Genomic DNA, 20,112 nt, shown 5'->3' with positions numbered 1-20,112 from the left:
GTTGTTTAGGCATGCTTTCAGATCTACTGGGTTTAAAATCGCCAATTACAAGAAGTAGGACGAGGGCAGTGTGTGTGTGTGTGTGTGTGTGTGTGTGTGTGTGTGTGTGTGTGTGTGTGTGTGTGTGTGTGTGTGTGTGTGTGTGTGTGTGTGTGTGTGTGTGTGTGTGTGTGTGTGTGTGTGTGTGCCACTCCCACTCAAACAGAATTAACACGTTACCTATGGCATGTGGTGCTGCAAGAGAAATATGATTTGTGTAGGCTACACTGTCCCGCAAAATAAGGCTCAATACTACTGTATGTTATTCTCCTTTAGTACAAAGTCAATATCTATTTTGTTGAGTTACCATGAGAGAAGGTGGGGGGGGGGGGTTATCAAAACTGTCCCCTTAGCAGTTTCCATTATCAGATCCCCAGGACTAAACATGAGGCAAAGTAAGAGCTATAGACTTCAATGTCAAAGTAACTAAAGGCCTGCTTAGAGAGCAAACATCAATACCACCGTGTGCACCAAGTCAGAGTTACCTACAACATGCTGCCAGGTCCCACACGCACATATGCAAGCGCACACAGTCTCTGTCCATGACATATATTCTGGGGTGATAAAGCGCTCCAGCTAGGTCTTGTTGAGCGAGCCCCCTCTAAGGAAGCCAATAGACCGCATCAAGACAGGCTGCATCGCTCGGTGTGTGCATCTGTTTTTCCGTCCTCTCTGCAGAACTCTGGGCCTGAAGACTTGGCTCTGCTCCAGCTGGGCAGTCCTTCAAAATGAATTGCAAAATAATCGATACATTATTCCTTTTCATCTACTCATGGCAGAATACTCTGTGCATTAATCTTGTTCCTCTACCTACACTAAAGGGGAAGAGGGAGGAGAGAAAGTCACTGGTGAGAGCGGTAGCTAACAACTTGTGCTGTAGTCTGCAGTTAGGCGACGTCACTCCCTACTTATATTCAGCATAACCTCCAGTCTCTGTCTGCACTGCACCATGTTTCCCTCCAAACTCCTCCTTTCATGGTCTCTCCATTCGGCATATTATATTGTGATGTAGGAGGCTCATAGTTGCCTCACAAGAGAAAAGAGAAATGGGATCCAAATTAATCAGAATGAGCCAACGAACAAGAATGTCATTCTTCCCTATCCTAGACAAACTGTTTTTTTTATTTTATTTAACTAGGCAAAAGAGTTGAAAGGACAAGGGAACCTCTACGGGATGGGTTGAGCTGACGTGCACTAATGTAATTAGCATGACATTGTAAGTAACAGAAACGTTTCATGGACATGTCTTATATGGGCAGAAAGCTTAAATTCTTGTTTATCTAACTGCACTGTCCAATATACAGCAGCTCGTACAGTGAAACATTTCCATGTTATTGTTTGAGGAGAGTGCACAACAACAACACATGTATCATGGCAACTGGTTTGATACATTCACCTCTGAAGGATAATAATATACTTGCATACAGTAATCTTGCTCTGATTTGTCATCCTGAGGGTCCCAGAGATAAAATGTAGCAGAGTTTTGATAGATAAAATCCATTTTATGTTCAAATATAAGAACTCGGTTCTACGGTTTGAATCCCTGCTGTCTCTGGCTCCACACCCACCACGCTGACATTCCTGGTAGTGTGTAAACTTACATCTTGTATTACCATATCATGTTTGTATGTTCTCTATAGTTATGTACTTGAAAGCGTATCAATTGACCAATTCAGCACAAATATGGTCCAGTATTGCAACGCTTCACTGGATCAATCTGAAACATTGCGCACAAATCTAAATTGCGCCTAAACTACAATATTATAGTATGGCCTTTTTCTTGCATTTTAAAGATGGGGGAAAAAATATATATATATTATTTCTTTGTATTATCCTTTACCAGATCTAATGTGTGATATTTCTCCGACATTAACTTCACATTTCCACAAACGTCAAAGTGCTTCCTTTAAAATGGTATCAATAATATCCATATCCTTGCTTCAAGTCCGGAGGTACAAGTAGTTAGCCAATTCTGTCATTTTAGGCGAAAATTGAAAAAAAAAGGGTCAGATCCTTAAGAGGTGTTAACGTCTTTATTAAACCGAATTTGGAATGAGCAGGATAAAGTATAACGAGATCATTGGCACAGGTGAGTGAGTGTGGGGACCCAAATTCCTCTGACCAACCTTGGCTGTTGTATAGGTCCATCATCTTTTCTACATGCTTTATATTTGTTTCAGTCTTTTACGTTTACACTGACAGTGTTTTTCTGTCCCAAAATGTCTAGGGACACTCAACGAGGGGCTATGTTCTCTGGAAAATAGTACTAGACGTGGAAGGTGTGTTCCACAACGCCATGACCTTCCATGGCATTGCATTCTTTTCTAGAGAACACAGAGCCCTGAGGTGATTATCCCTTTGATACCATCGCTATAAATTAACATATTTGCCGTTAGAATTGTATTCATTTGCCATACTAGCTACTGAAGTAGCTAGTATGTTTACTAGCTAGAGTAGTTGCCTTGGTAACCATACAAACAGACTTGCTAGTTCAGCTAACAAATCATCATCCTCCCTTGCTAATATGAAAATCGAAATAACATAAGCACTTCAAAACCATACAATTATACCGTGAATTAAATGGAAATAATGCACGCTCCAGAATGCCCTTCAAGCCCATCAGAAACTAGTATTCACAAATGCCACGTTATATGTCAGCCTTTAAAACAAAAAAATGGGTCACGACGCAAAGTGGGTCGCAAACCTGTTAATGGTGGGTCGCAACGTGTTACAATAAATGTATAATTATTTCATGAATTACTGGAATTGATTTTGGCCAAGTGCAACTGCACTCTGTTCCAGTGCGCTCTCAGCTTAGCAGCAGTGTCTCTGCTCAGCTTGGCAGCTGCGGGAGTGGGTGGAAGATGCCGGTGTGCTTCGGTTTACCACATCTTTTTTTCTGCAGTTTTCTTCAGCAGCAGATGATGCGCTGTCAGCCACTGGCTTGTCATTCCCACTCGCCATCATGCAATGGACTCAAGTTAGCCACAAGTTCTGACTGAGCTCAATTGTCATGAAACCTGTACATAGCCCACCTATAATTTAGCCCAAACAACTACCTCTTTCCCAACTGTATTTAATTTATTTTGCTCCTTCTGATGACCAGGTGGCGAATCGCATCTCTGCATGTCTGGCAGACATATCAGTGTGGATGACGGATCACCACCTCAAGCTGAACTTCGGCAAGACTGAGCTGCTCTTCCTCCCGGGGAAGGACTGCCCGTTCCATGATCTCGCCATCACGGTTGACAACTCCATTGTGTCCTCCTCCCAGAGCGCTAAGAACCTTGGTGTGATCCTGGACAACACCCTGTCGTTCTCAACTAACATCAAGGCGGTGGCCCGTTCCTGTAGGTTCATGCTCTACAACATCCGCAGAGTACGACCCTGCCTCACACAGGAAGCGGCGCATGTCCTAATCCAGGCACTTGTCATCTCCCGTCTGGATTACTGCAACTCGCGGTTGGCTGGGCTCCCTGCCTGTGCCATTAAACCCCTACAACTCATCCAGAACGCCGCAGCCCGTCTAGTGTTCAACCTTCCCAAGTTCTCTCACGTCACCCCGCTCCTCCGCTCTCTCCACTGGCTTCCAGTTGAAGCTCGCATCCGCTACAAGACCATGGTGCTTGCCTACGGAGCTGTGAGGGGAACGGCACCTCAGTACCTCCAGGCTCTGATCAGGCCCTACACCCAAATAAGGGTACTGCGTTCATCCACCTCTGGCCTGCTCGCCTCCCTACCACTGAGGAAGTACAGTTCCCGCTCAGCCCAGTCAAAACTGTTCGCTGCCCTGGCTCCCCAATGGTGGAACAAACTCCCTCACGACGCCAGGACAGCGGAGTCAATCACCACCTTCCGGAGACACCTGAAACCCCACCTCTTTAAGGAATACCTAGGATAGGATAAAGTAATCCTTCTCACCCCCCTTAAAATATTTAGATGCACTATTATAAAGTGGCTGTTCCACTGGATGTCATAAGGTGAATGCACCAATTTGTAAGTCGCTCTGGATAAGAGCGTCTGCTAAATGACTTAAATGTAAATGTAAATGCTCCTTTGCACCCCATTATTTTTATTTCTACTTTGCACATTCTTCCATTGCAAAACTACCATTCCAGTGTTTTACTTGCTATATTGTATTTACTTTGCCACCATGGCCTTCTTTGCCTTTACCTCCCTTCTCACCTCATTTGCTTATATTGTATAGACTTGTTTATACTGTATTATTGACTGTATGTTTGTTTTACTCCATGTGTAACTCTGTGTCGTTGTATCTGTCGAACTGCTTTGCTTTATCTTGGCCAGGTCGCAATTGTAAATGAGAACTTGTTCTCAACTTGCCTACCTGGTTAAATAAAGGTGAAATAAATAAATAAATAAAAACGCAAATACAGCGATGTGTTTCTCTTGGTTTAATACAAACTTTGAGAAATAACGAGGAGCGCCCACAATGTGTTTTGTACAGGGAAGTGCTTAGTAATGAGTCTCTCAAAACAAACATATTAAAATGACAGGTCCTGACCAAACATCCACAGTATGACGGTAAACCCAGAGTTCTTTCAGAACAGGGCAGAATTCAGGAAACAGTGCTTCGACAGTGGAAAAGTAAATCAGCTGGCAAGGCATTTTTGTCATTTTGTAACAGGTGACGATAAGCAGAAGGGAGTACTATTTCTCATAGTAGTCGATGCGAGTTTATCTTTCAAACAATCCCCTTGTACACAACTAATAGCTAGCTACCTAACGTTATCCAAAGCAAGCTATCTAGCTACTGCTAGTGTTTCACTAAGTAACAGTACAGATGAAGATGGGAAAAAACTGTTGCTGTTAAAATACAAAATATTATTTTTTTTCTGAACTGGAATACACTGATTGACGCAAGATGCTTTTTGAGGCAAACACGCACAGTCCTGGGTTGCTCATCTACAGCAGGAAGCAGTCTCCTGCCTAGCTGAGAAAGCAGTAGATGTTCTGATCCAGTTTGGCACCAGAAACCTATACGAGTCAAGGTTCTCAACTCTGACATAGTTAAGAAACAGACTCCATGCTGAGCATGAACTCAGAATTGCACTGTCAAAACCTGAGCACAGAATATTCCTGCTTGTTGAAAACTTCAACCAGCTACACACACACCTCTCATTAGGACTGTGAGTGTGTCTTCTGGTCTACGTCTGATTGATGTGATCAGTCAGTTAGGAATTGTAATTATTTATTGTATTTTAACAGCAACAGTTCCAACCTAGACAGATATGTAAGAGTGTTTTTAAGGGGGAAAAATAAACATGAATAGCTATTTCATTTAAAAAATGAAATAAATTCACCTTTATTTAACCAGGTAGGCTAGTTGAGAACAAGTTGTCATTTGCAACTGCGACCTGGCCAAGATAAAGCATAGCAATGTGAATAGACAACAGAGTTACACATGGAGTAAACAATTAACAAGTCAATAACACAGTAGGAAAAAAAGGGGAGTCTATATACATTGTGTGCAAAAGGCATGAGGTAGGCGAATAATTACAATTTTGCAGATTAACACTGGAGTGATAAATGATCAGATGGTCATGTACAGGTAGAGATATTGGTGTGCAAAAGAGCAGAAAAGTAAATAAATAAAAACAGTATGGGGATGAGGTAGATAAAAATGGGTGGGCTATTTGCCGATAGACTATGTACAGCTGCAGCGATCGGTGAGCTGCTCAGATAGCTGATGTTTGAAGTTGGTGAGGGAGATAAAAGTCTCCAACTTCAGCGATTTTTGCAATTCGTTCCAGTCACAGGCAGCAGAGAACTGGAACGAAAGGCGGCCAAATGAGGTGTTGGCTTTAGGGATGATCAGTGAGATACACCTGCTGGAGCGCGTGCTACGAATGGGTGTTGCCATCGTGACCAGTGAACTGAGATAAGGCGGAGCTTTACCTAGCATGGACTTGTAGATGACCTGGAGCCAGTGGGTCTGGCGACGAGAGCATACAAGTCGCAGTGGTGGGTGGTATAAGGTGCTTTAGTGACAAAACGGATGGCACTGTGATAAACTGCATCCAGTTTGCTGAGTAGAGTGTTGGAAGCAATTTTGTAGATGACATCGCCAGAGTTGAGGATCGGTAGGATAGTCAGTTTTACTAGGGTAAGTTTGGCGGCGTGAGTGAAGGAGGCTTTGTTGCGGAATAGAAAGCAGACTCTTGATTTGATTTTCAATTGGAGATGTTTGATATGAGTCTGGAAGGAGAGTTTACAGTCTAGCCAGACACCTAGGTACTTATAGATGTCCACATATTCAAGGTTGGAACCATCCAGGGTGGTGATGCTGGTCAGGCGTGCGGGTGCAGGCAGCGAACGTTTGAAAAGCATGCATTTGGTTTTACTAGCGTTTAAGAGCAGTTGGAGGCCACGGAAGGAGTGTTGTATGGCATTGAAGCTCGTTTGGAGGTTAGATAGCACAGTGTCCATGGACGGGCAGGAAGTATATAGAATGGTGTCGTCTGCGTAGAGGTGGATCAGGGAATCGCCCGCAGCAAGAGCAACATCATTGCTATATACAGAAAAAAAAAAGTCAGCCCGAGGATTGAACCCTGTGGCACCTCCATAGAGACTGCCAGAGGACCGGACAGCATGCCCTCCGATTTGACACACTGAACTCTGTCTGCAAAGTAATTGGTGAACCAGGCATGGCAGTCATCCGAAAAACCGAGGCTACTGAGTCTGCCGATAAGAATATGGTGATTGACCGAGTCGAAAGCCTTGGCAAGGTCGATGAAGACTGCTGCACAGTACTGTCTTTTATCGATGGCGGTTATGATATCGTTTAGTACCTTGAGCGTGGCTGAGGTGCACCCGTGACCGGCTCAGAAACCAGATTGCACAGCGGAGAAGGTACGGTGGGATTCGAGATGGTCAGTGACCTGTTTGTTGACTTTGCTTTCGAAGACCTTAGATAGGCAGGGCAGGATGGATATAGGTCTATAACAGTTTGGGTCCAGGGTGTCTCCCCCCTTTGAAGAGGGGGATGACTGCGGCAGCTTTCCAATCCTTGGGGATCTCAGACGATATGAAAGAGAGGTTGAACAGGCTGGTAATAGGGGTTGCGACAATGGCGGCGGATAGTTTCAGAAATAGAGGGTCCAGATTGTCAAGCCCAGCTTATTTGTACGGGTCCAGGTTTTGCAGCTCTTTCAGAACATCTGCTATCTGGATTTGGGTAAAGGAGAACCTGGAGAGGCTTGGGCGAGTAGCTGCGGGGGGGGGGGGGGGATGTTGGCCGAGGTTGGAGTAGCCAGGCGGAAGGCATGGCCAGCCGTTGAGAAATGCTTGTTGAAGTTTTCGATAATCATGGATTTATCGGTGGTGACCGTGTTACCTAGCCTCAGTGCAGTGGGCAGCTGGGAGGAGGTGCTCTTGTTCTCCATGGACTTCAGTGTCCCAGAACTTTTTGGAGTTGGAGCTACAGGATGCAAACTTCTGCCTGAAGAAGCTGGCCTTAGCTTTCCTGACTGACTGTGTGTATTGGTTCCTGACTTCCCTGAACAGTTGCATATCGCGGGGACTATTCGATGCTATTGCAGTCCGCCACAGGATGTTTTTGTGCTGGTCGAGGGCAGTCAGGTCTGGAGTGAACCAAGGGCTGTATCTGTTCTTAGTTCTGCATTTTTTGAACGGAGCATGCTTATCTAAAATGGTGAGGAAGTTACTTTTAAAGAATGACCAGGCATCCTCAACTGACGGGATGAGGTCATTGTCCTTCCAGGACACCCGGGCAAGGTCGATTAGAAAGGCCTGCTCACAGAAGTGTTTTAGGGAGCGTTTGACAGTGATGAGGGGTGGTCGTTTGACTGCGGCTCCGTAGCGGATACAGGTAATGAGGCAGTGATCGCTGAGATCCTGGTTAAAGACAGCGGAGGTGTATTTGGAGGGCCAGTTGGTCAGGATGACATCTATGAGGGTGCCCTTGTTTACAGATTTAGTGTTGTACCTGGTGGGTTCCTTGATGATTTGTGTGAGATTGAGGGCATCTAGCTTAGATTGTAGGACTGCCGGGGTGTTAAGCATATCCCAGTTTAGGTCACCTAACAGAACAAACTCTGAAGCTAGATGGGGGGCAATCAATTCACAAATGGTGTCCAGGGCACAGCTGGGTGCTGAGGGGGGTCGGTAGCAGGCGGCAACAGTGAGAGACTTATTTCTGGAGAGAGTAATTTTCAAAATTAGTAGTTCGAACTGTTTGGGTATGGACCTGGAAAGTATGACATTACTTTGCAGGCTATCTCTGCAGTAGACTGCAACTCCTCCCCCTTTGGCAGTTCTATCTTGACGGAAGATGTTATAGTTGGATATGGAAATCTCAGAATTTTTTTTTTGGTGGCCTTCCTGAGCCAGGATTCAGACACGGCAAGGACATCAGGGTAAGCAGAGTGTGCTAAAGCAGTGAGTAAAACAAACTTAGGGAGGAGGCTTCTGATGTTGTTCATATTACAGTGCCTTGCGAAAATATTCGGCCCCCTTGAACTTTGTGACCTTTTGCCACATTTCAGGCTTCAAACATAAAGATATAAAACTGTATATTTTTGTGAAGAATCAACAAGTGGGACACAATCATGAAGTGGAACGACATTTATTGGATAATTCAAACTTTTTTAACAAATCAAAAACTGAAAAATTGGGCGTGCAAAATTATTCAGCCCCTTTACTTTCAGTGCAGCAAACTCTCTCCAGAAGTTCAGTGAGGATCTCTGAATGATCCAATGTTGACCTAAATGACTAATGATGATAAATACAATCCACCTGTGTGTAATCAAGTCTCCGTATAAATGCACCTGCACTGTGATAGTCTCAGAGGTCTGTTAAAAGTGCAGAGAGCATCATGAAGAACAAGGAACACACCAGGCAGGTCCGAGATACTGCTGTGAAGAAGTTTAAAGCCGGATTTGGATACAAAAAGATTTCCCAAGCTTTAAACATCCCAAGGAGCACTGTGCAAGCAATAATATTGAAATGGAAGGAGTATCAGACCACTGCAAATCTACCAAGAACTGGCCGTCCTTCTAAACTTTCAGCTCATACAAGGAGAAGACTGATCAGAGATGCAGCCAAGAGGCCCATGATCACTCTGGATGAACTGCAGAGATCTACAGCTGAGGTGGGAGACTATGTCCATAGGACAACAATCAGTCGTATATCGCACAAATCTGGGCTTTATGGAAGAGTGGCAAGAAGAAAGCCATTTCTTAAAGATATCCATAAAAAGTGTTGTTTAAAGTTTTCCACAAGCCACCTGGAAGACACACCAAACATGTGGAAGAAGGTGCTCTGGTCAGATGAAACCAAAATTGAACTTTTTGGCAACAATGCAAAACGTCATGTTTGGCGTAAAAGCAACACCCTGAACACACCATCCCCACTGTCAAACGTGGTGGTGGCAGCATCATGGTTTGGGCCTGCTTTTCTTCAGCAGGGACAGGGAAGATGGTTAAAATTGATGGGAAGATGGATGGAGCCAAATACAGGACCATTCTGGAAGAAAACCTGATGGAGTCTGCAAAAGACCTGAGACTGGGACGGAGATTTGTCTTCCAACAAGACAATGATCCAAAACATAAAGCAAAATCTACAATGGAATGGTTCAAAAATAAACATATCCTGGTGTTAGAATGGCTAAGTCAAAGTCCAGACCTGAATCCAATCGAGAATCTGTAGAAAGAACTGGAAACTGCTGTTCACAAATGCTCTCCATCCAACCTCACTGAGCTTGAGCTGTTTTGCAAGGAGGAATGGGAAAAAATTTCAGTCTCTCGATGTGCAAAACTGATAGAAACATACCCCAAGCAACAAAGTATTAACTTAAGGGGGCTGAATAATTTTGCACGCCCAATTTTTCAGTTTTTGATTTGTTAAAAAAGTTTGAAATATCCAATAAATGTTGTTCCACTTCATGATTGTGTCCCACTTGTTGTTGATTCTTCACAAAAAAATACAGTTTTATATCTTTATGTTTGAAGCCTGAAATGTGGCAAAAGGTCGCAAAGTTCAAGGGGGCCGAATACTTTCGCAAGGCACTGTAGTCTATGTTGAATTGTTAATGGGCATAAGGGCAATGAAATGTAGATATAGTTGCATGTTTTTGAAAACTTGGGTCCTAGGAAAACACAGAATTTCTAATTTGGGTCTCAGGCTTAAAAATAATAAATATATTTATAAAACTGTGGTTGGAGCACAGTATACTGACTGGTTGAAAGCCGTGGTATATCAGACCGTATACCATGGATATGACGAAACATTTATTTTTACTCTTCTAATTACATTGGTAACCAGTTAATAATAGCAATAAGGCACCTCGGGCTTGTGGTATATGGCTAATATACCACGGCTAAGGGCTGCTTCCAGGCAGAACAGCCCTTAGCCGTGGTATATTGGCCACAACATACCCCCTCGGGCCTTATTGCTTAAATATTGTAGACTGTTTGGACTAAGACAATATAAATACATACAGCAAAGTAGAGCAGAGCTGCCCACATCATTACCTAATTTTCCCACCCTTATATCACCACAATGCTAGTTTGATGTGGTTGTTGTTTTGGTTGATTAAGACAATATGTTTAAGTCAACATTGAACACTTCATTGCTGTTTAGGAACAAATGTGTATAGGTTTAAGAACTCATTGTAACAGTATACATTTTTATATAATTCAACATGAGATTTGGCCAAAAAAAGAAAGTTAGGCTAACCAGAGTATTACCTCTGTACCCTCAAACTGTAACATGGTACTAACCTCCCTAAAAGAAACCTGCAGAAAAACAAGCTTTGACTACAAAACTGTGTACACAGCTCAAGACCAAATGTGTTAATCACTGCTAGCTGTGAGAGAAGGTAAATCAGAGTAAAACTATTGTGTGCAACTAGCCTACACCCACAATGGGCCAACAAATGGAGAGCATCTCTTTTCATAGCCCAAAAAGACACACATAATCACCTATTCCATACTATCATAAAGAGACGCTGCCCATTGTCTTAAGAAAACAGTGACCCCCTTTATCACCCTCCCCCACTCAAGCCAGCCACAATGCTGCTACATTCTAACTCCCAGAGAACTTTACAAGCACAGACCATACCTCATGTTCTGTGGCTATATTGTGATAGGGATTATGGTGATCGTACTAATAGCACAGAGTAGATGCTAACACACCAAAAAGACGTGCACATACAGACACACCCCAGTGGGCCCACCTCAGCGGGCCAAAGGTCTCCTATGCCTATAAAGAGCTACATGGTATGGTAAGAATAAGTATATATATATATATATATAGATCTCCATGTGAATGGAGGTTGGTGATAAATGGCTGGGTGTGAATAGTGGCGCTAGGTCATATGTAGCAGACGGGAGTCATCCTGAGAGTACTCGGTCACTGCTGCCTGACAACATGAATCATTCACTCACTCATCCAGTTACTGGAAAGAGAGGAATGAGGGGGAGAGATGCACACACTGCAGGATACCTGTCTGTATAGTAAGTAATACTCTATTTTAATAAAAGTGATGAAAGATGGAGCTCAGCACTGCAGCATAAGGAATGGATCTCTCATGTTGGCAGGGGTCCACATTACCAACTGGTATGTGTGGGAATGATCACTTCATCCCATTCCTGTCAGCAGCTTTTTATTCCGTACCCGCTCACTTTTTGTCCAACTCCCACCCGCGCCCGAACCCAACCACAGTCCTGCAATGTTATTTTAGGTGTATGTGACACAGCTCACTTGCCAACCATGGTCCCAGCAATTTTGCACCCTAAGGGCAAAACGTGCTAACAGTAGGTTAGGTTAAATTAGGTTAAATTACCAGAGATTCTCACGTGGCCCAATATATTAGGCTATCGGTATTACTGGGCTATATCAGCCAATAGGCTAGATGCAGTTTGAAGAGAGCAGAGTTAGAGAGAGAACGGACACTTGCACTTTCTCTTGAGATAGGCTATATGCAAAACTTGTCTTTTAGTAGTGGGACGATTTTCAGATGGGGATCAATATTTATTTCTAGGCAATGTAGTTCACTATTGCCTAATCATTTGTTTAGTTAATTTCCTTTGAAAAGATAACTGCCACCTGATTCTACACCCATGCATAGACAAAGGCAGCCTACTCTTTCATATAGCCAGAGGAGAGGCAAAGCAAGAGGGTTCACTCTGTCCACTTTAAGCAGATAATTATTAAGCAAGCAGTTTTTGTATGGGGTGGGGGCTGTTGGAATTTGAAGTTGTCTTTGCATATTCAGAAAGCTAGCATAACATCTCACTCTCCAAGGAACACAGACAGATGACGTCAACACCCCTCACCGAATATAAACAAGTATTCAAATGACAGGATGTATCTAACAATTCCAAGCTAGGAGTAGGTGTGCCCTTGACAGCCCGCCGTTCCGCTCGGTGGTCAACAAATTCCATTCTTAGGGCGGAGACACAATCATCTCGTCAGTATCTGTTATAGCCGCACTCTAGGAGCTCCGATGCAATAATTGAATAACCGATGTTTCGACAGACAAGCTGTCTTCGTCAGGCTATAATGGCTACCTGAACTTGACGCAGCCAATTCTGACTCTGTGAATAAAGTAACAGAGCTGCTTTAAAACAATAGGTAGAAAAAAATAGTTTCATCCCAAAGTTCTGTCTGACCGCCCGCAGCATGTAAAAAAAAAGACCCCGCGGAAATGATCTGTTGGGACCTGCACTTAAATGTCGGGAATGCAGCCCTCTACTACAGAGTTGGTTGGTGACTTGTTCAAGGAAAAACAATAACTGCCACGTTCAAAATTGTGTATCTGTGTCAAAACTATCCGATTAATGAGCTTTTGAACAAAGATCGATGAGAAATGCTCAATCTCCTATGGACATAAATGTAGACACTCGGGTGATTGATTATGCATTAGGCTTCTCTGTAAGTCCTTAGTGCTGTGGATGGGTTTTTACAATGTAAACAATAATAATAGCTTCCTAGTGAATAAATAATTAAAATGCTTCCCACCATAAACGTTTTAGCCTAGCAGGCTCTACAAAAACATAAAGACTTGCCGTTTTTAAAAGAACGAACACTATCTGAAAATCTGTTAAATGTCTATAATTTGTCATGAATTAGGCAGCCTACCATTAAATTGAATCAACCCTACAGAAAGAAAGCCACACACCAATATATACATGCATAGAACACGGTTTAAATTGTAATGTATAATGTGTAATGCAACTTGACTTTTTCTTTATATCTGAAAACACATTGGTGGAGATCACAACAATGTAACCAACAGTATGGCTAGGCCCCATGTGTCAACTTAATGCCCGACGAGAACGCTACAATGTTGAGTTAGATATCTCTAACATAGAAGCAAATAGGCGAGTATAGTGACAACTTTTTTCAAGCAATTAAAGGCAGAAATTCTCACCGGCATCATTTTAGCCTCGTACCGCATTTAACCAGTTAAATAATTCCTTGGATCGTAGTATCTAGGAGAGCTGGTGGCGTTGTAGCTCAATGTATTTTTAATCCGGATCCTGTCCCGTAGCCTGTCCGATATAATCGTGTAGATGAGTTCTCTTCTTGTTGTTCAATTGTAAAAAAGGCCAAAGATAATACAATGTATTTCGTTGTCTAATAGCCTAATCAGTCTCCTCTCTTCCTATTCCGTGGACCTGTTGTAACAAAATGCAAGGCCTTCTGGAAAATAAAGTTTTTAGTGGCGATTGTATTGCTTAGAAGTTGGTAGTCGTGGACGGAAACGCATTGCGTTCGAATCTCAAATTATCACCTGACCATTACCCAAACCGATCAAATAACACGGATATGTGCGATAATTTTTTATATATATATTTTGCAATAGTTTTCCGAGGCCGTAGGTGCCTATCCAGCCCTGAAACACCGCTGACAGCGTACTAGTTCGGCGGAGTGCTAGCAGCCTATCCCAGAGTGACGTAGCAGGAGGAAACTCATCCAACTCATCCCATTGGAATTTAAGCCCCGCCTCGTTTCGGACAATGGTGGAGTTCGATTAAGCTGAACCGGGTGCGAGCAGTGAGGAAGCACACTGCACCAAATTCCCTAGTTTCAGACGAATTATCCTTAACCCTCGGAAGACTCTAGCACCTTCCATGCCAGTCGGAATAACGGAAGTGTTATCTCTGAACACTCAAGTTGGTTTCTCCATCGACTGTAGGATAAGGGGAACATGGTGCTAAAAATCAAAGCAAATCAAATTTGATTGGTCACATACACGTGTTTAGCAGATGTTAGTGCGGGTGTAGCGAAATGCTTAGCTTCAAGCTCCAACAGTGCAGTAATATCTAACAAGTAATAATTAACAAATTACACTACATATTCCCAATACACACACATCTAAGTAGGAATGAATTAAGACTATATACATATATGGATGAGTGATGTCAGAGCAGAACGGACTAAGATACTGTAGAATAGTATAGAATACAGTATATACAAATTATGAGAAATGCAAGATATGTAAACATTACTAAGTGACTAAGATACCATAGAAGTATAGAATACAGTATACATATGAGATGTGTAATGCCAGATATGTAAACACTATTAAGTGTTCCATTCCTTAAAGTGGCCAGTGATTTCTAGTCTATTCCTATATGCAGCAGCCTCTAATGTGCTAGTGATGGCTGAACCTCTTAAGGATTGGACCCCTTTTTTCAAATTTCACCTAAAATGACATACCCAAATCTAACTGCCTGTAGCTCAGGCCATGAAGCAAGGATATGCATTTTCTTGGTAATATTTGAAAGGAAACAATTTGAAGTTTGTGGAAATGTGAAAGGAATGTAGGAGAATATAACACATTAGATCTGGTAAAAGATAATACAAATAAAAAACAACTGTTTTTTTATTGTTTTTGTAGCATCATCTTTGAAATGCAAGAGAAAGGCCATAATGTTTTTCTTCCATTTTTTTAATCATAACTTTTCATGTTCAAAACTGTGCACTCTCCTCAAACAATAGCGTGGTATTCTTTCACTGTAATAGCTATAGTAAATTGGACAGTGCAGTTAGATTAACAAGAATTTAAGCCAATATCAGATATGTCTATGTCTTGGGAAATGTTCTTGTTACTTAAAACTTCATGCTAATCACATTAGCCTACGTTAGCTCAACCGTGCTGCAGGGGACCCACCGATCCTGAAGAAGTTTTAGGAGTCTGATGGCCTTGAGATCGAAGCTGTTTTTCAGTCTCTCGGTACCAGCATTGATGCACCTGTACTGTCCTCGCCTTCTGGATGATAGCGGGGAAAATAGGCCGTAGCTCGGGTGGTTGATGTCCTTGCTTATCTTTTTGGCCTTCCTGTTAATACTCTCTGGAGACTAAAGATCCTAGCTGACAATGTGTCCAGCTTGAGACAGGTCGTTATTTTCTTCTCCACACTCACACCTCACCATAATCATGCTTTTATTTGTAAATTAAAGTATATTGAAATACAAATCTATAAAATGAAGTGTACAAGATAACATAAGGATGGAAGGATGGAATAAAACAAATATTTCCAGGACAATTATTTAACTCATTGGATATTTATTTTTGTTCAGATATTCACTAAAACTTATTGTTTAAAATGATGGTCTCTCAGGTTGTTGATTCAGCTGTTGATAACACATTTTTGATAAATGATATGCCCAATGTCAAAACAAAACTTAAGTTTAAAATGATGCAGTCGTTGATTCAGTTTTAAAGTGTTCAAATCAATGGTGAGCTGCCGACTGGTAAGTGAACATCGGAGAGTGACATATAAAGGGGAGGAAATGATGAAGGTAATGGAGTCAAGGTCTGAATCATAATGATTAACAGGTGCGCATAATGATGAGTTCCAGTTGTCCGTAATGGTGAATCCCAGGACCCGTGGTTAGTATTCTGGTGACGTCGTACACCGACCGGATGTTCTCAATTGTGCATCTGTAAAAGTTTGTGAGGGTTTACGGGGCAAAGCCACATTTCTTCAGCCTCCTGAGGTTGAAGAGGCGCTGTTGCTGTTGTGCCTTCACCACACTGTCTGTGTGGGTGGACCATTTCAGATCGTCAGTGATGTGTATGCTGAGGAACTTGAAGCTTTCCACCTTCTCCAATGCGGTCCCGTCGAATAGGGGCGTGCTCCCTCTGGTGTTTCCTGAAGTCCACGATCAGCTCCTTTGTTTTGTTGTTGTTGAGTGAGAGGTTATTTTCCTGGCACCACTCTCTCAGGGCCTTCACCTCCACCCTGTAGGCTGTCTCGTCATTGCTGGTAGTCAGGCCTACTACTGTTGTGTCGTCTGCAAACTTGATGGTTGAGTTGGAGGTGTGTGTGGCCACACAGTCATGGGTGAACCGGGAGTACAGGAGGAGGCAGAGCATGCACCCTTGTGGGGCCCCTGTGTTGAAGATCAGCAAAGGGGAGGTGTTTTTTCCTACCTTCACCACCTGGGGGCAGACTGTCAGGAAGTCTAGAACCCAGTTGCAGAGGGCAGGGTTCAGACCTAGGGCCAGAGCTAAATGATGTGCTTGGAGAGTACTATGGTGTTGAATGCTGAGCTATAGTCAATGAACAGCATTCTTACATAGGTATTCCTCTTGTCTAGATGGGATGGGACAGTGTGCAGTACGTTGGCAATTGCATCGTCTGTGGATCTATTGGGGTGGTAAGCAAATTGAAGTGGGTCTAGGATGTCAGGTAAGGTAGAGGTCATATATCCTTAACTATCCTCTCAAAGCACTTCATGATGACAGAAGTGGGTGTTACGGGGTGATAGACATTTAGTTCAGTTACCTTTGCTTTCTTGGCTCCAGGAACAATGGTGAGCTTCTTGAAGCAAGTGGGGACAGCATAGTGGGATAGGGAGATATTGAATATGTCTGTAAACACACCTAAGGACAATTGCCTTACGCCCTTCCAGAAAAATTGTAAAATGGTAACCACATAACACAACCATGTCTTTCCAGGAGATGTGCAGTACCAGAAAATTTTCTGCAAGAGGTCCAAACAGTTGGTGGTTAAGGCCTTACACAACTTTAGGCAGAATCTTATCCAGCTGGCCATAAACCTCAGACAAGACCATTCGCCACAAGCACAAAGAGTGTCAGCTTCCACAGCCCACCATGCCAAACACCATTGCCAGTGTAGCGAAGCCGGATAAAGGACTATGGCTGTGTTTACACAAACAGCCCAATTCTGATATATTTTCCACTAATTGGCCTTTTGACAAATCAGATCAGTTCTGAAAAAGATCTGATGTGATTGGTCAAAAGACCATTTAGTGGAAAAAATGTAAAAATTGGGCTACCTGTGTAAATGCAGCCAGTATGGTTCACGTAGAACCAACATAAAATTTGTATGGATCTTTTCTATCAACCTTCGAAAGTTGTCTGCCTTTATAGATTCACAGAATATATTTATATAAGCTGTACAGGGCTCTGTAGCATTGAATAAATGATAGACATTCAAATACATACATGTATGTCCAAATAATGTCTGTGAAAATCTAAAATACAGGAGAGTGTACACTATTTAATACTAACTCAAAAAGAGAATTGGGTATTCAACAAGAATGTTATATGGGAAAAGTAACTCACAAAAAACTACAGTATGAACATTGTAGTACAGTTCAGTGAGTTTGAGTGTGTCTCAGGTGTAGCAGAGAACTGTAGCTACAGATTGTTGTACCAGATAATGTGATTTAACCAAAGATTTTTATTGATCGAGGCGGGTGTCAGTCATCATGACATGCAACACTTTGGGGTGGACACCCACCTGTGTTGATCAATGAGAGAAGACTTGAAATAGACAAGATGGTGGGGTACACATTGTTGGATTACTTAATGGAGTATGATCCATCAGCATGATCTTCAAATAGATACAGTTCAAGGGATACTGTTCTGCTTCGATGACACACGCAGGCAAAGGAATTCTGTTTTCATCTATATAGAATCCACTGCAGGAAGAAGCCCAGGCACCACACAGTATTGTCTGAAAGGCAAAATATATATATATATTTTATACAGTGTGAATGACAGTTGAACTGTGTCAGCATAACATCAACATTAGGGTATAATAGTTGACCATGCATACATGTGCACAGGCACAGAGATTAAATTTAGAATGATAACTAGGCTAATAGAAAGAAATATGGCATGCTTATGAAAATATTTTTTTACTCTGGTTGAAACATGTATTGAATGTCACCATGTAGCTAGTAGTACATAAAAAATTACTCCAATGTCAGATTTGTGGTGATGAGAGGAATCATTTGAAGCCATTGCGGTCTGTCCGCATCCCTTTCAAAAAGGCCCACATTATGGGAGGGACCAGGCCAGAGCACGAAGCACCACCACACTCCAGTTGTAGTCTTTCAGAGAGTGGAAAAACTGTGTCAGCTTGTATATTTAGCAATGAATTTGTTGATAGGAACATCGCTGAAAGACGTCCAATGGGTCTATCAAACAAGGACAACCATATCTACATGCACAAAAAGGTATAGTGCGATCTGTTTAACACAGAGCATTCGCAAAATACCACAAAGCGTGATTTTTCTCTCTCCAGATGTCGCCCCCCCCCCCAATACATCTAGTATTCACATCTCTGAAAGCTGAACTGTGAGGTGGACAGTTGTTGTTTTGGGAAAGTAGTCTAAAAAACAAACAAAAAATAGGCTGTAAAGTTTTGCATATGCTACATATCAAAACACAAGGAATAGTGCTTTTGTAATTTGTTATAGCTGTTTTTAAGGGAACATAAATGTGGCTCATTTGGCCAACATCACTTGTTTATTGATGGAGCTGGTTGTGTCAGGACGGATCTGAATGTATATGGATGTCTCAAAATTTCTCAAATGTGCCGAAAAGGAAAATCTTTGTGTATCTTTATGTACTGTATGTATTTCTTTAAATGACAAATAAAATCAGTCAATCCAAACTGCGCAGCGGCCAAATGATGAATGGAAAGAGACCTCTGTAAGAAATAAACATACAAGTTTAATGACATTCGTAGATTGCCAAGCCTTCGACACTGGGTAAGCCTATAAGGTAGGGAGGAGATGTTTTTTTTCTGTTTGTCGAGATTTGATTTGATTTGGATCTCTTTTAGTCCCCATTTGGACTAATCTTCCAAGAGTCCTTAAACATTCAAATACAATTTATAATACAAACACACTTTCACATATAACACACTATTACAAACATACATAATATACTGTATATATATACATACACAATGGTGGCGTCTGGTTTGCTTAATATAATTTATACTATTGATACTTAAGTATATTTGAGTAATTACATTTACTTTTGATTCTTAAATATATTTTAAACCAAATACTTTTAGACTTTTACTCACGTTGATTTTACTGGGTGATTTGTACTTTTTTCCAAAAGTGTATCTGATGTTGTATTCTCATTTGAGCCTTGTTGTGTTTTTAAAATAGATGAAAGTGTATTTAGATAAAACATAAATCAAACAATTTTCAATTGTAAACTGGTTGTGCTTTTAGATGGTTGAAGCATAGTGATAACACATTGGGAATTATTTTTGAGTGGGTGAATAAATACATCTCATTGATTAAAGTCTCAACCAATTATTACCTAAATTTCAACATTGAAATGATGACATGTGCCCAGTGGGTAGAGAGTTTGAAAATTAACTCTGCATTCTACGTCCTGTGCACCCCAGCTCGTGTGATAAAATCAACAGTACAAAACCAAAGATATTGATCTGTTTTAAGAAATCTATCTTATGTCATTGTGATGACGATACTGTAAACTGTTATGCTAATCACTAAAGGATGTGTAATGTTGGAGTTATTAATGTAGTTCAACTAGTAATTAAATTACACTCAACCAAAAAATAAATACAACATGTAAAGTGTTGATCCCATGTTCCATGAGCAGAAATAAAATATCCTAGAAATTTCCCATATTCACAAAACGCTTATTTTGAAAGAATGTTGTGCACAAATTTGTTTACATCCCTGTTAGTGAGCATCTGTCCTTTGCCAAGATAATCCATCGACCTGACAGGTTTGGTATATCAAGAAGCTTATTAAACAGAATGATCGTTACACAGGTGC

General features: G+C 41.8%; 1 protein-coding gene across 1 annotated transcript in view; it reads right to left on the bottom strand.

Annotated features, from left to right (window-relative positions):
* The window catches only part of LOC124038250 (apoptosis-stimulating of p53 protein 2-like), a 60,793-nt gene extending 46,826 nt beyond the window's left edge, over positions 1–13,967 (bottom strand). Inside the window, 1 exon segment of the mRNA XM_046353875.1 lies at positions 13,454–13,967. Coding sequence (XP_046209831.1) covers positions 13,454–13,480 — 27 coding nt within the window. The 5' untranslated portion in view covers positions 13,481–13,967.
* Positions 13,968–20,112: the final 6,145 nt, after the last annotated feature.

Source organism: Oncorhynchus gorbuscha, linkage group LG06 (genome assembly GCF_021184085.1).
Source record: "Oncorhynchus gorbuscha isolate QuinsamMale2020 ecotype Even-year linkage group LG06, OgorEven_v1.0, whole genome shotgun sequence".
Taxonomy (NCBI): Eukaryota; Metazoa; Chordata; class Actinopteri; order Salmoniformes; family Salmonidae; genus Oncorhynchus; species Oncorhynchus gorbuscha.
Note: the sequence above shows the minus strand (reverse complement) of the source record. Positions and strands in the feature narration are given on the sequence as shown.